At 39.0% G+C, this 13,678-nt stretch overlaps 2 protein-coding genes across 2 annotated transcripts; both read left to right on the forward strand.

Annotated features, from left to right (window-relative positions):
* The first annotated feature begins 228 nt into the window (after window positions 1-228).
* Window positions 229-10,780, forward strand: LOC134185188 (uncharacterized). Its single transcript, XM_062652970.1, has 5 exons — window positions 229-471; window positions 541-763; window positions 8,936-9,279; window positions 9,351-9,500; window positions 10,430-10,780. Exons 1-5 carry the CDS (start codon window positions 229-231, stop codon window positions 10,778-10,780), a joined length of 1,311 nt encoding a protein of 436 aa, XP_062508954.1.
* On the forward strand, window positions 10,780-12,956 carry LOC134185189 (uncharacterized). Its single transcript, XM_062652971.1, has 3 exons — window positions 10,780-11,879; window positions 11,947-12,205; window positions 12,264-12,956. The coding sequence occupies exons 1-3, from the start codon at window positions 10,780-10,782 to the stop codon at window positions 12,684-12,686; spliced, it is 1,782 nt and encodes a 593-aa protein (XP_062508955.1). The 3' UTR covers window positions 12,687-12,956.
* The last annotated feature ends 722 nt before the right edge of the window (window positions 12,957-13,678 follow it).

Raw genomic sequence — 13,678 nt, forward strand, 5'->3', positions numbered from 1 at the left:
ATACACACACACATACACACACACACACACACACACACACACACACACACACACACACACACACACACACACACACAAGCACGTGACCAATTCTCCGCGTTCGTAAGTTACCTATCTCGTGAGCAGACATACTCAAACCACTCACATGACAAAATCACATGACAGAATCACAAGACCTGTGTGTATACATCACAATAAGGTTCTGTTTCTTTGCAAGAGTTGGTTGTAATGTCTCAGCAGGAGCATCAAAAACCCAAAAACCCTCCACCAATACCAAGGCCAAAGCCGATTCGCTCCCTCAGTCCTGTACCGGTTGAAACGGTTATGGATTTTCAGGACATCGAGGAATTACTGAAGTGGTGTAAAGCCTTAGATGTCAATACCGACAACTGTGCCTGTCTAGAGAAGTATCGAGCGCGACTTCTTCAACACATCAAAGAACGGTACCGTGTTCCTCCAGCTGCACCAGCGGTAAGTCGATTCGTCGTCAGTGGTTTTACAGTCGTTTAGTAACAGATAATTGCTTCCCGTTGTCTGTAGCCCATTGAAATTGCTCTCTCTGATTCTGTACTCAAAAAGTTCTTGGATAGGACACAAGCGTTCAAAGAGTTAAGCGAAAAAACAGAAAAGTTTTCTTGTGATCCCGAAGTTTTAAAGTGGTTTGGCAATCTCAACTTTACAAAAGACCCATTTTGGCTAAAGAAAGAAGATTATGAAACAGATAGAGAGTGTTGCGGGAAAAAGCCAATGATACTTGTCTCAGGTAAATGCGCATGACACAACTTGTGTAGCCTACCTATGTCAACGTCAGTACAAAAAGCTGATAGAGCCAATCTGCCTCTGTCAGCTTTTTTGTATCTGAGAATAGATGTATAAGGCGTACTTTGGATTGCACGGACAAGACAAAGTGGGTATTCCCTTTGTTGTTACAAAGTGAATTTGAACACAAATGTGTCAGTGTTACACTAATACACTAACAGTAGTTTTGTAGTAAAAACGAGGAAATGAAAATTAACACAAGGCCTTAGCTTGCCAAAAAGACTGCTTCAGACGCCCTCATCATCCGTCTGTCAGTGTGGCTTTCTGTCTTTTTTTTAAATTACTCGTAGCACATAAACAATACAATCAAGACTGGACAAATTGATCTAGAAGTTTTTTCTGCCTGTCTGCATGTCCATATGTCTGCACGTGAATAATACAGAATATGCAAACACTCGAGACAATGTTCTTTCCAACTCTATAAAATGATCTTAATAATTAAAAGAGTCCATCGATTATACAGACATTTGAATATTTATTATTTTCTTAAGTACATAATACAATGCTGCTTACATCTATTGTGTCAATTTAAGACAGTCTGTCTGTCTGTCTGTCTGTCTCATCCACATTCTTGTGACACTGTACAATCAGCTGCCAAAATATCAGGTTATGCAGCTGAGTTGAGAGAAAAACGCAAAATGACAAAATATGGTCAACAGTAGTCTATACCAGGATCTGATACAACCTGTATTCCACTGGTTTTTGAACACCTTGGCTTTTGGGGTCCTATGGCTGAAGACTATCTCAATAAGATTTCAAAAAATTTCAAAAGATGCAAATGGGAAGATCAGCGAAACAGACTTTAGAGATAGATGGAGAAAGCAACTGTCTGCAGTTGTACAGTCTTGCAAGTCTCGTGTGATTCTTAAAAAGTTGTCAAAGTTGTCTAAGTGCAATTTTGATGACTTTCTATATGATAAAGACGTTCAACATTTTGTTCATTGACTGTTATTGTTATGCATACGTAAAGTTAGCGATTGTTATTAGTAGAGTAAGAGTTCAAATATAATAATCTGTCTGTCTGTCTGTCTGTCTTGGTATTCCTTTATCATATTCCCAGATTGTTACCAAGTGTGATTGTGGTACAAGCCTTCATGAACACGGTTATCATCTATTGACATGCAAGTTTGGCGGTGGCCCAGTATGGCAACACAATACAATCGTGTCAACTTGGGCTAAATGTTTAGACAAGTTAAATATTCCTCATCAAGTTGAGCCAAGAAATAGGTATACTGACTCTGAGAACAGGCCGGATATAATAACATATGATCCCACTGGACACTTTGACAAAAGACCTGGACATTTCACTTGCTCTTCCACATTCTTGTGACACCGTACAATCAGCTGCCAAAATATCAGGTTATGCAGCTGAGTTGAGAGAAAAACGCAAAATGACAAAATACGGTCAACAGCAGTCTATAGCGGAATCTGATACAACATGTATTCCACCGGTTTTGAACACTTTGACTTTTCGGGCCCTATGGCTGAAGACTATCTCGATAAGATCTCAAAAATTTCAAAAGATGCAAATGGAAGAGCAGCAAAACAGACTTTAGAGATAGATGGAGAAAGCAACTGTCTGTAGTTGTACAATCTTGCAACTCTCGTGTGATTTTTAAAAAGTTGTCAAAGTTGCCTAAGTGCAATTTTAATGATTTTCTGTATGATAAAGACGTTCAACATTTTGTTCAATGACTGTTATTGTTATGCATACGTAAAGTTAGCGATTGTTATTGGTAGAGTAAGAGTTCAAATATAACAATCTGTCTGTCTGTCTGTCTGTCTGTACCTGTAAATATGGGGGTGGACATGTGTGGTCTCACAATTCAGTCTTAAATGGGTGGAGTGAATGCCTTTCTGACCTTCACCTTCCCCATCAAACAGAACCAAGACATAAATACATCAATACAGAAAACCATTCAGACATTAATAACAATGTTTGATCCAAATACTGGACAGAATTTGGATATTGATGTGTCCCTAGCTCATCCATGGAGTCAGGACATTATTAGGAGGTCTAGCAAGGAAAATGGTCATGCTGCCGTGACAAGAGAAGATAAGAAAATGAAAAAAATATACAGAAGAGCTTGTTCCAGGAGGATATGTATCAAGATGTGTTCCTCTTGTGATAGAACATTTTGGGAGGTAGGGCACAAAGGCAGTGAATTCTTTGCAGCATTTGTCACAACAGTCAGCAAATCCAGAAGCCAATTTTAATGCTTCCATGTTCATGTCGTATTGGAGAAAAGATTTTCTACAATTCTGCAAAGATGCAATGCCAAAGTCATTCTTAGAAAACTATCAAAATTGTCACCTAATCATGGTGATTTAGATAGATTATTTGATTTTGACATTCAAAGAAGTCCATTAGTTAATTAATGACTTTGTTGTTTACAAGGACTGATTTGTATTTAAAAAATCCTAGCATACGTACGAGTAGAATCTGTATAAGAATAAATTATCTGTCTGACTGTCTGTCTGTCTGTCTGTCTGTCTGTCTGTCTGTCTGTCTGTCAATTTCATTTATTAAAACACAAACTCTACGTTACATTTCTAACACTAAATACAAGAAATCTAGTGAGTTCAGCTTTAGTCTAATGCAAACTACTTTGATAATCTCTATTGTGTATGTTCTCATCTTCTTCTCCAGGGAAGACACGTGTCAGCTTGTGGAGGATGACTCTAGTGTTGTATCATTGTAATATTATTGAAATTTTTTCTCCAAAAACCTCTAAAGTCAGCTTCATTTGTATAGCCTTCAATGTCCCTTGATCTTCTGGCTAGTTTGTTTAGATAGTTGGTAGCTTCTGATTCCATGTTCCAAAATGTTCAAATACCAGAGGAGTGAAATTGAGGCTTGATGTATTGCCAGCAAGTTGTTGTTTTTCACATTTGATCATTTTCCTTTCCTCCCTTCTTGCTGCAGCAAACCTTCCTCTAAAGCTGCCTGCTATAAGGTGTCTTGGCTGAAAGGATGAGCCATAGCTACATCAAGGTCATAGCTACACCCAGAGTCATACACAACTATGTCTGGTCTATTCTCATTTCCAGAGTAACGATGTCAAGGTTCTTTCTCATGATGAATCTTTAATTCATGTAGACAAGTGCTCCATGCATTTACAATTTCATCGTGTTGCCACACAGGCCCACCTCCATGTTTGCATGTAAGAAGATGATATTGATCTGCCAACTTGCCACATTCACACTGGATGTTCCAGTTGACAAAAGGTGCAGGTATGTCCAACCTCAGAGATGCTGCCAAACAAAATTCGTCGGGTTTCAGTGCAAGAATCTCTTCAGTAGGAATGGCTTCCAGCCATGACCCAGCTCCCTTCCTCTCATTGATCTAAATTTAGCTGTAGCTCTACCTGATTGTGAAATCGAAGTTTCCAGGCAGGAATTTGCATTTGTCTCGTGTAGTTGACTGGATAGTTTTTGTTGTAATTTCGTGGACTGTTTGACGAACTCACTTAAATGTTGGGAATCATCACAACCAGTAGACTTGACTGCTCAATGAATATCGGCCAAGATCTTCGAGACATTATCGGTTGCAAGCAAGAGTGATACATCGTTAGTCAAGTGAGGGAACCTAGTAGGCAAGTTTGACAGAGTATGCATCCATCCTCCTAAAAACGCAGATGAAGCAATAGCATCGACCGATGTCATTACAAATCCTCCTAATTTGATAGGAAGTGTTGCCTGTTTCCACCGTTCATCGACTATTGATGGCACTCCCAATATTTTACAAAAGGCTCTTTGAGTCATGTTGTCATATATTTCAGCTGTAGACTGAAATAAAGATGGTGATACTGACCTACCCAAGTAATTTAACTTGGGAACATGGCAATGACGTAGTAGAAGGCATTCTGACTGAGGATCTTCTAATTGAGACAAAGCAGAGCAAAGTGATTGACCAGAGTGAGCTATGTCTTCAGACTTGGAAAAGACAAAGGAAGAACTTCCCACGGGAATGCCTAAGACCATAGTCCCATCATTCGTCACTTGAAATGGGCAATGTTTGGTATTAAGTCGGTCAGGAGTGAACAGCTCATATTTTTGATCACATATTGATAAGCCAAAAGGAGTAAGAGATGATTTCAGATGTAAGGCTGCAGTGACGGTTGCATCAGGTTCACCAAGTAGAAAAATGTCATCTAGATATACTAATACTCGACCTCTGTTGTGCTGTAGTTGTAACTGCTTCAAGACAGGATGTATTGTAAGGGAGAAAAGAACTGGACCTAATTGGTCCCCTTGGTGGACTCCTTCTGAGTTGATGAGGACTGTTTCTTCTCCCATTTGGTAAACAAGATGACCAACATTTGCATACATCTGTTTGACATGATTTAATATTTCAGGAAAAGAAGACTCTACTTGCTGTAGTAGGTTTGATCTATTAACGGAATTGAATGCATTTGACATATCAGTTTTGAGTAATGCCCAACTGGGATTAGATTCAAGGTCTAATTGGATGTGATGAACCAACATTTCTGATCATCCCTCTACTGCCAAACCATGCTGAAGTGGTGACAAATGATCAGCAAAATTGCTCTTTAGCTGATTGCATATGACTTTAGCTGTTATCCGACGAAAAACTTCACCAACAGCAATTGGCCGTACATCTCCATTTTTCTTGGGTATTGCTATGAGTCTGAAAGCTGAGAAAAGAGATGATATTGAATGAGGTAAATGACCCCTAGCAATGACTGCGCAAGCTTTGTAAAGATGATCACTGACAGAGCATGCCCCCAGTAAGAGGCGAATGTGTTCATATCTCCAACCTGATGGACCGCATACAGATCCTCGCAGAGACCCGTGAATTGAGCTGAACAAATCTTTTTTCGACAACCGAAATAAAGTTTCATTTGAACTGATGTTATTGTCCAGATCACCAGACCGACGCGGATGCTTAGCTGCAAGCTTGTCTCTGGTATCAAGTGATGTTGGAGCTAAACCAGGAATCTTGAGGATCTTTGCTGCTCTTGATATTTCACCACATCTTATTAGTCAAGTAGCTGCATTCTTCCTTGAAGATCCTTGATTTTGATGTAAAGCCTTCTTGTTGTCTGGAGTGTTGAACTGTAGCAATTCTTCCCATTTGTAATCTAAGAATTTTTCATAGATTGATAAAATTTCACGTTTCTTTGATTTTCCACCTCTCCTTAGAGGCTGTAGAATCATTCTCAGTAGTAATAGGAGTAACTTCCAAGCGCATTCATCAGGGCAATTGGCTATTTGACGTAGCGGGATTGCGCAGCAAGCTTGAAATGTAAATCTTACATTAGCTGATATTTTTGGACTGCCCTGGGTGGTTTTGCACGTAGAATGGTGTCAATCGACAGGCCAGATATCAAATCCCAAGCTTCAGCTTCTTTAGATATCTTCTGCTGTTTCTTTGAGAAGCTATTCGTCGACAGAGCAGTACGGCAAGACGTCGAAAGCTTGCCTGTCTGTCTGTCTGTGTGTGATAATAGATATAACTTCAGACATTTCAGCAGTTTTTGTTAATGCTTAAAGTGCTTTCATTTTTGTGATTGTTACATTTACAATTTGGGAGGGAATAAACAATCTGTCTGTCTGTCTCTTTGTCTGCCATAATCATATATTATCATAAATGAAGTTAGCTACAATAGCAAGCACTTTAATTAAAGGCTATAAAGTTCAGTTCACACTGTCCAACAGCTAATTACAACACGCAGATTAAGTGGTAAAGGGGCAAAATGTCCAAAACTAGCTTGTAAGTCAGAAATGTTGCTTGGGAATGCCTGTACAAAGCTGGATGTCTTATACAGGAACACTCTTGCATTGCTTTTCTGAAGTTGGATAGTCATTTGTGTTCTCCAGTAGTCTTTAAGCTTTGCCCTGTCTGGTTTTCACATTCATCTCTGGATATCTTTGACAATTGATCAAGGTAGGCTTCAGCTTGCTTTTCCCATTGACCGAAGTGCTCCATAACCAATGGCACTGTCTGTCTGTCAGTCTGTCTGTCTGTCTGCCTGTCTGTCTGTCCGTCTCGTCTGTTTGTCTGTCTGTCCGTCTCGTCTGTTTGTCTGTCCAATACATGATATATTTGTCTGTCTGTCTGTCTGTCAATCATTTATTTCTTACATCAAAGTATGATGCAATTCTGCAAAGAACTACAGTAATACAGCTACACTAATGTTCATTGAAAGCTAACATTACAGCAAACTAAAACACTTATATACGACTAAGTGTAATGAGAAAAAATTGGGTCCTAAGAAAGCTGGGCTTCTCAAACCCACCACACAACATGCTAATTTTTTTATATAACTTGTTCTGTAATTGTGCAGAGAATCTTTTCTCCAAAGTCTAATAATTCTGCAGCATTGGGTCTTCCTGCTTTATCTGACGAAAAAGCTGCCAGTTTCTGCAAAAAAATTTCTTGCTTCTTCTCCCCATGATCCAAAATGTTCCATTACCCAAAATGCTCCATTACCAGTGGGAAAAGTTGACTACTGAGCCTCCAGGCAGCTTGTGTTGTTTGTACTTGGACATCTTTCTGGTTTCTCTTCGGTTTGCTGCAACCCCTGTTGACTCAGCAGAGCTTGGTAAAACATCTGAGCTCCAAAGGTGTGCCAACGAGATGTCAAGGTCAAGATTAGAACGCAACTCCGTATCAAACATGATAATGTCAAGTCTACATTCAGAGTTAGTATACCTGTTTCTTGGCTTGCAACGATGATGAATTCATAGACATCTCGTCTAAGGCACTTCAACTACACTCCAATAATAGACTCATGGGACCAAATAGGCCCTGGCTTGCAGGTAAGTAGGTGCATGGTATCCACTATCATCCAGTGGTGCATTGCAGTTGCGAGCCTCTGACCAATCTGAAAAGAGAAATGGGCAAACCAAACCTCACAAGTGACGCCAAGCAAAAATCGCAGGATTGGAGTGCGAAACCTTGGATAATAGGATGGCATTTAACCAGGCACCGACTCCTTTCCCTTGTAGACAATAGAGTATTGATGCGTCTCTTGCAGTTAGGGAGTTTACAATCAAGGTGTGCAGCTGATTGGTAAACAGCTCATCTGAAAGCCTGCATGTGTGTTGAAGCTCCTTTGGTCTTGCTAGATAATCAGATGGGACCTTGTCAAGAGGTAATGACTTAACAAGAGCCTCACCAAGCAAACGAGAAGGACAGTAAATGAGATTGTCAACAATGGACCTTAAAGCTGGAATATGAAGTGGGAGCTCAACAAGTGAGCGTATCCAAAAATCCAAATAGACGTGGCTGGAGATGAAGGACAACAGGAATGACATGCCATGGCAGTGATATATTTGCTCCTATGGAAGATCCAAATCACAGAAACCAAGAACTTGTGAAAAGTTGTTTGAGTCATGTCTGCCTGTCTGTCTGTCTGTATGTCAAATATATTACAATTTAAAAGCATTAACCTTACAAAGTCTCTTGATTAGCCTAATGGAATCCGTACCATAAAACGTCTTGTGTGTCTGCCACAGTATATTTAAAGATAGATGAAGTAGGTTTCATCTGTCTGTCTTTCAATATATATATATATATTTCTTATACAAGACATTATTACAGTCTACAATACGCTAAAATCTACAAGCTCTAAGACAACTTGGACCCAAGAGGTCCCAATTACAACTAAGAGTCTGTCTGTCTGTCTGTCAATACATATATTTTTCATATTTAAATTAGGTTACAATAGCAAATGGCTAAATACGTTTGTCCTAGAACAATAAAAGCAAGAGAAAACAACTAACAACTAAATACAATATATATTTAACTGTCTGTCTGTCTGTCTGTCTGTCTGTCTGTCTGTCTGTCTGTCTGTCTGTCTGTCTGTCGCCTAATCATGTTGATTTAGATAGATTATTTGATCTTGACATTCAATCTATGACTTTGTTGTTTGCAAGGACTGGTTTGCTTTTCAAAAACCCTAGCATATGTACAAGTAGCGTCTATGTGAGAATAAAGTATCTGTCTGTCTGCTTGCCTGTCAGTCTGTCTGCTTGTCTGTCTGATGGTTTCATCAAACCTAGCCTGTCCTCTAATAATGGCTATCTGTTTAATACAAAGTTATAATACAACATACATGTTTGTTTCTGCATGCCTATACTTGTATAGGTAGTACGTCTTCTGGAAAAAGCACTCTGTCCAATGTTTTACTTGGAGAATTCATCCTTCCAACAGATTACAACGCCGCTACCTCCGTTCTATGTATCATTAAATATGGTAAGAAAAAAGAAGCCACTATTCGATATCAAGAACAAGAGGAGGAAACAGTTGATCTCACCACTACCAAAGGGCGGCAAAAACTTGCCACAGCTCTGGGCCGTAAACATACAAAACTCAACAGTGGCCAACAGCAAATACCATCTTGTTCCAGCGATAAATTAGGGACAAGCAGCCGAGATAGAAATGACCAATGTTCACAAGTTACAATATCCTGGCCCAGTGACTTTTTAAAGGTAAAATTTTGTTCAGGCAATTTGTAGAAGAAGTTTAGCTTTTGTTATGAGGTACTCTTCAACTCTTCTAGTGTTTTACATTGATTGACAGTCCTGGAGTGACAGAAGACGAACCAGAAAACTGTGTTGCAAGACAGATTACTGAACTATGTCAACAACGTGGTGCTTGTGGCTTCATCTACGTACTGAATGGAAGTTTACCTGCAGAAGAAGCAGCACAGGTGGTACAATATCGCTATGTACTTACATGCTTCTACATGTTTCGTGCATTTATGATAAAGAAGATGTTACTGTTTTCCAAAGCAACTATTGGTAGCTGACAGAAGCTATAGACCTGTCATGCATCACTGCTGCTTGCGAGATTGACACTGAGAATTAAAACATAAAACAACTTTCACCAAAAAAATTCTGAATGCGTTCTGCATTAAAAGAGCTACTCCAATTTCCTGTTTAGTTCACATTACTGGTGTTAAAGATCAAACTTACACACACACACACACACACACACACACACACACACACACACACACACACACACACACACACACACACCACAACCACCTCCACCACCACCTCCATCGTTGCCACTACCACGTCTTTTTCGAAACACTGCAGTACTGTACACAAATCACAGGGACTGACGCATGGATGCACCCACACATGCAACAAATACCCATTTTAAGAGTAATACCTATGCATTCCCATTTGTTGCTATGTAAATAGAATAACACTAAATTCTAAATATCATGACTGCTACAACTTTATTTGCTTAGCAATAAAGTTACAATTTTGCAGATTCCAAATTTGAAATAATTAAAGTTTTCAACTTTGCTTAAATTGGGATTGCTAGTGCTGTAAATATAAAAATGGTTATCATTCGGCAAGCAAATTAATGAAAAAGAAACCTTAAACTGTCCAATTTTAAATAACTTTTGAAATCTTCTCAGATATCAAATAAGAACAAGCCAAATGAGTAAAGTCTTTCCTGTCAGCATGGAACACTTTTCTTTCCAACGCAATAGCACTGACTGGACTGCTAGTTGCAGTAATAGCGATGCCAACGTAGGAGTGTGCATGTGTGCATTTGTATGCTCACACATTCAGCTGCGCTCTGTCTGTCTGTAAGACTGCTATTATGTTGTTTGCATAGGTTGGTGGTTTACTGGCAGCATATCTGAAAGGAGTTGAAGATTTTCTTCTGCTTGACTCGACAATATTCGTTATAAACAAGTGGGACATGGTTCCTAAAGAAAGCAATGATATCTACTTAGATCTTGTAGCCAATGGGATTAAGAAACGCTGGCCAGGATTTCAGAGACATCAATTGCTAACGATGAACTCAAAACAAGCTGCTCTGTTTCAGCAGTTTGGCAGAATAAATCCTGATTTGAAACACCTCTGCTGTTTGATCAAGACAATGGTTCCAAGAGCATTAGAAAACAGAACAAACAAATCACTAAAGCATGTCAAATATATAGAAAAAATTCGTTCTGTAGACTAATGAGTTTAAACTTGTTTAGAAAACTGTGTGATCTTATTTTCAATGCTGGGAATTTAGTGGAAGCAACATTGAGACAGTTGCGATTGCCCATTGAAGTTAGAAATCTGAGAAAAATTCAACAAAAAGAAATACAAGAACGTATTTCGTTATTGCAAAGTGGAGCCCTTTTGCAAACTAAGAGTAAATTGACAGAAAAGATAATTGAACTTCTGCCTGAGTTCTATGGTTATCTCCAGTCAGACGAGGGACATAAACAAGTCTTGAAATGGAAGAAATCATCGTTAGAAGCTGAACAGCAAATACCCTTTAATGCTAAACTTGTAAAAGATTTTTTAAACCAGCGAATTAGTAAAGTCATATGCACCTGTAATGGCTTTGAAGAGTTGTGCAACTGGGCAAATACAACTTTTGCTGAAGATGCAACAAAGCTACTAAAATCATTACACATGCTCGACTTAGACGTCAGAGGAGAAAGCAGACCTGTCAGTGGCATGACCATTACAGGAAAAGACCTAAAATCTGATGACAACTCTTTTGCAAAAGATCTTTCATCTCTTGCAGTGTCTCTTCTCTGTTCTGCTAACATAGTTGCTTTTCCTATATATGGAGTAATTAAGTTGGTGGAGTCCAGAAAAGAAGCTACATTTCGAGCAACATTAGAAAGAGCATTCAATATGTTTTTGCAAGAAAATGAAGCACCTGACTTTCAACTCTTGTGTAAGATGGTCTTATCATTGCTAGAATCTTTTTGCCCGTCTGTGAAAGTTGTCTTAAAAGACATTCCTGAAAGAATAAGCCAACTCCACCAGCGGTTGATTGCTCAAGCAAAAGAAGAAGAAACTAATATTCCTACGTATAGAAAGCTGTTTCGAGAATGTCACATGCTGCAAAGTGAAATGTCACACTTGAGACTACAATTGGATACTCACAAATTTACCAAGGAAGATTTCTTATCACAAGTGGAAACAGCTAGAGGACATGCTAGTGTAATTTACAAAGTCAGTGTTAAAGGAATAGGAAGAGCTGCACTAAAAGTGGCAATTAACCCCATTACACCACAAACAGCTCTTGATTGGAAGAACGAAATTGACATTTGCAGGTATCAAACAGTCATGCAGTAGAGTTTGTAAATCATATAATATGTATGATTGACTTTTGTTTGACAGAAAGTGCAGCCATAGCAACATAGTGGAGTTCTATGGATCAGTACAGATATCAGAAAACCCTCTCAAGGTAGGACTGCTATATGAATGGTGCAGGAGAACTCTGGCGAATGTAATAGCAAACGAAAAACTTGAACCACCACATCGTACACTAACTGGCTTTAAAGAGGCTCGATCTCTTGCAGTTGGTATTCTGAATGGAATCAGATATCTACACGAAAATGCCATCATTCACCGAGATTTAAAGCCTGAAAATATCCTGGTAAGCAATTCAATTGCCGCAAATAAAATAATCATTACTGCAATTGGTTCTCCATTAGTTAACAAAAATCGGAGAAGTACGAATTGCAGACATGGGTTTGGCCAAGTTGTTTGATCACGTAAAGGGCACCATGGTTGGAACACCAACATATGTAGCTCCTGAACTAGCTACAGGAGAGCCGTACACCTGGACGGCCGATATGTTCAGTGTTGGAATCATTCTGTGGGAAATATGGAACAAACAAAGAGCACATACATACAACGTCATTAAAGATACCTCAAACCCAGGATTCTCTGAGGACCGTCCAAATGATGGATGTTTTGTTGGAGAAAAGACACCACATCCGTCTGGAATTGAGTCTTATCAGGGCAGAGCTAAAAAATGGGCACGTGTAGCAAGGGCTTGCTGGTCAACTAATCCCAAAGATCGTCCGACAGCAGATAAAGCACATGTAGATATAGAAGCTATTAGTGCTGATTAGTGACTGGCAATTCATGTGAAGAAAGTGTGCAAGCTACCAACAGAATAAGATGTTTATGCATGCATGCAGTTTTGTGGATGCAGTGTTCGACTGTGTTTAGGTATACGCATTTGCTTTCTGAGTAGGTTCATTTTTTATCCCAATGACTATCTGTTTGCTTACTATTCCAGTGAGAAGAGATACAAATGTGGTGCCTTTTTACTATGTAAATATCGACTTGTATTTTCTGTCAGCTTGTATATACAAGTTGGTTTGCAAAGATGTGCTTAAGAAATATTGTTCACTACATCAAATTGCACACCATATTACCTCACACTTTACAGCATGCTGTTATAGCCATATAGAGGAAACGGCAATCTGACAATTTAACCATGCAAAAACTCAACCTGCCATTATAAGAGCAACCCTAAAGAAATTTATCGATGTACTCTAACAAGACAAAGCTGCAGAAGTCCACATATAGCAGTGTGAAAGACTGTGAGAACATCAGAGACTATAATTAGTTCAAGAGACCCACAGTGTATGCAAAAGCTAAAAAGGATGAAAGGCGTATTTGGTTAAATACAGCAGCTAGTGTTGCAAAGTATTTAACACAAATCAATTTCTACGTACAGACAAGTCCGTAAATAGAAATTGTAATCAAACTATAAGCAACATAACAATTGTCACTTCTGGATAACTCTTGCACTGCTCGCAGTACTATCTCAGTGCAGGAACATGGAATTAATGTATGAAAAGCCATTTAATATAATTATATATAAACCACTAATGCACAGTAACCAGTAGTCTTCCGCCAGTTACCTGACTGTCATCAGACTAGAATAAAGGGTAAATATAATCTCAACTGTCACAAACTTGGTAAAAATTGTTCTACCAAGTTTGACAAACATTGTGGTTCAACTACACACTAAACATACGACCATGGCAGTCATTTATTGTGTCGTTATGCCCCTCCATAATGGGCAAGTGGGGTCTTGACCCCCATCTGGGCG

The sequence above is a fragment of the Corticium candelabrum genome, chromosome 10 (assembly GCF_963422355.1).
Source record: "Corticium candelabrum chromosome 10, ooCorCand1.1, whole genome shotgun sequence".
Taxonomy (NCBI): Eukaryota; Metazoa; Porifera; class Homoscleromorpha; order Homosclerophorida; family Plakinidae; genus Corticium; species Corticium candelabrum.

What these genes read in the sequence shown, in the direction of transcription:
- LOC134185189 (XM_062652971.1), top strand. Translation starts at nt 10,780, where the DNA reads ATGAGTTTAAACTTGTTTAGAAAACTGTGTGATCTTATTTTCAATGCT. An exon ending in AACGAAATTGACATTTGCAG is followed by an intron (nt 11,880 to 11,946) that starts GTATCAAACAGT and finishes TTTGTTTGACAG; the next exon opens with AAAGTGCAGCCATAGCAACA. An exon ending in TAAAGCCTGAAAATATCCTG is followed by an intron (nt 12,206 to 12,263) that starts GTAAGCAATTCA and finishes GTTCTCCATTAG; the next exon opens with TTAACAAAAATCGGAGAAGT.
- LOC134185188 (XM_062652970.1), top strand. Translation starts at nt 229, where the DNA reads ATGTCTCAGCAGGAGCATCAAAAACCCAAAAACCCTCCACCAATACCA. An exon ending in TTCCTCCAGCTGCACCAGCG is followed by an intron (nt 472 to 540) that starts GTAAGTCGATTC and finishes CGTTGTCTGTAG; the next exon opens with CCCATTGAAATTGCTCTCTC. An exon ending in GGCCCAGTGACTTTTTAAAG is followed by an intron (nt 9,280 to 9,350) that starts GTAAAATTTTGT and finishes CAACTCTTCTAG; the next exon opens with TGTTTTACATTGATTGACAG.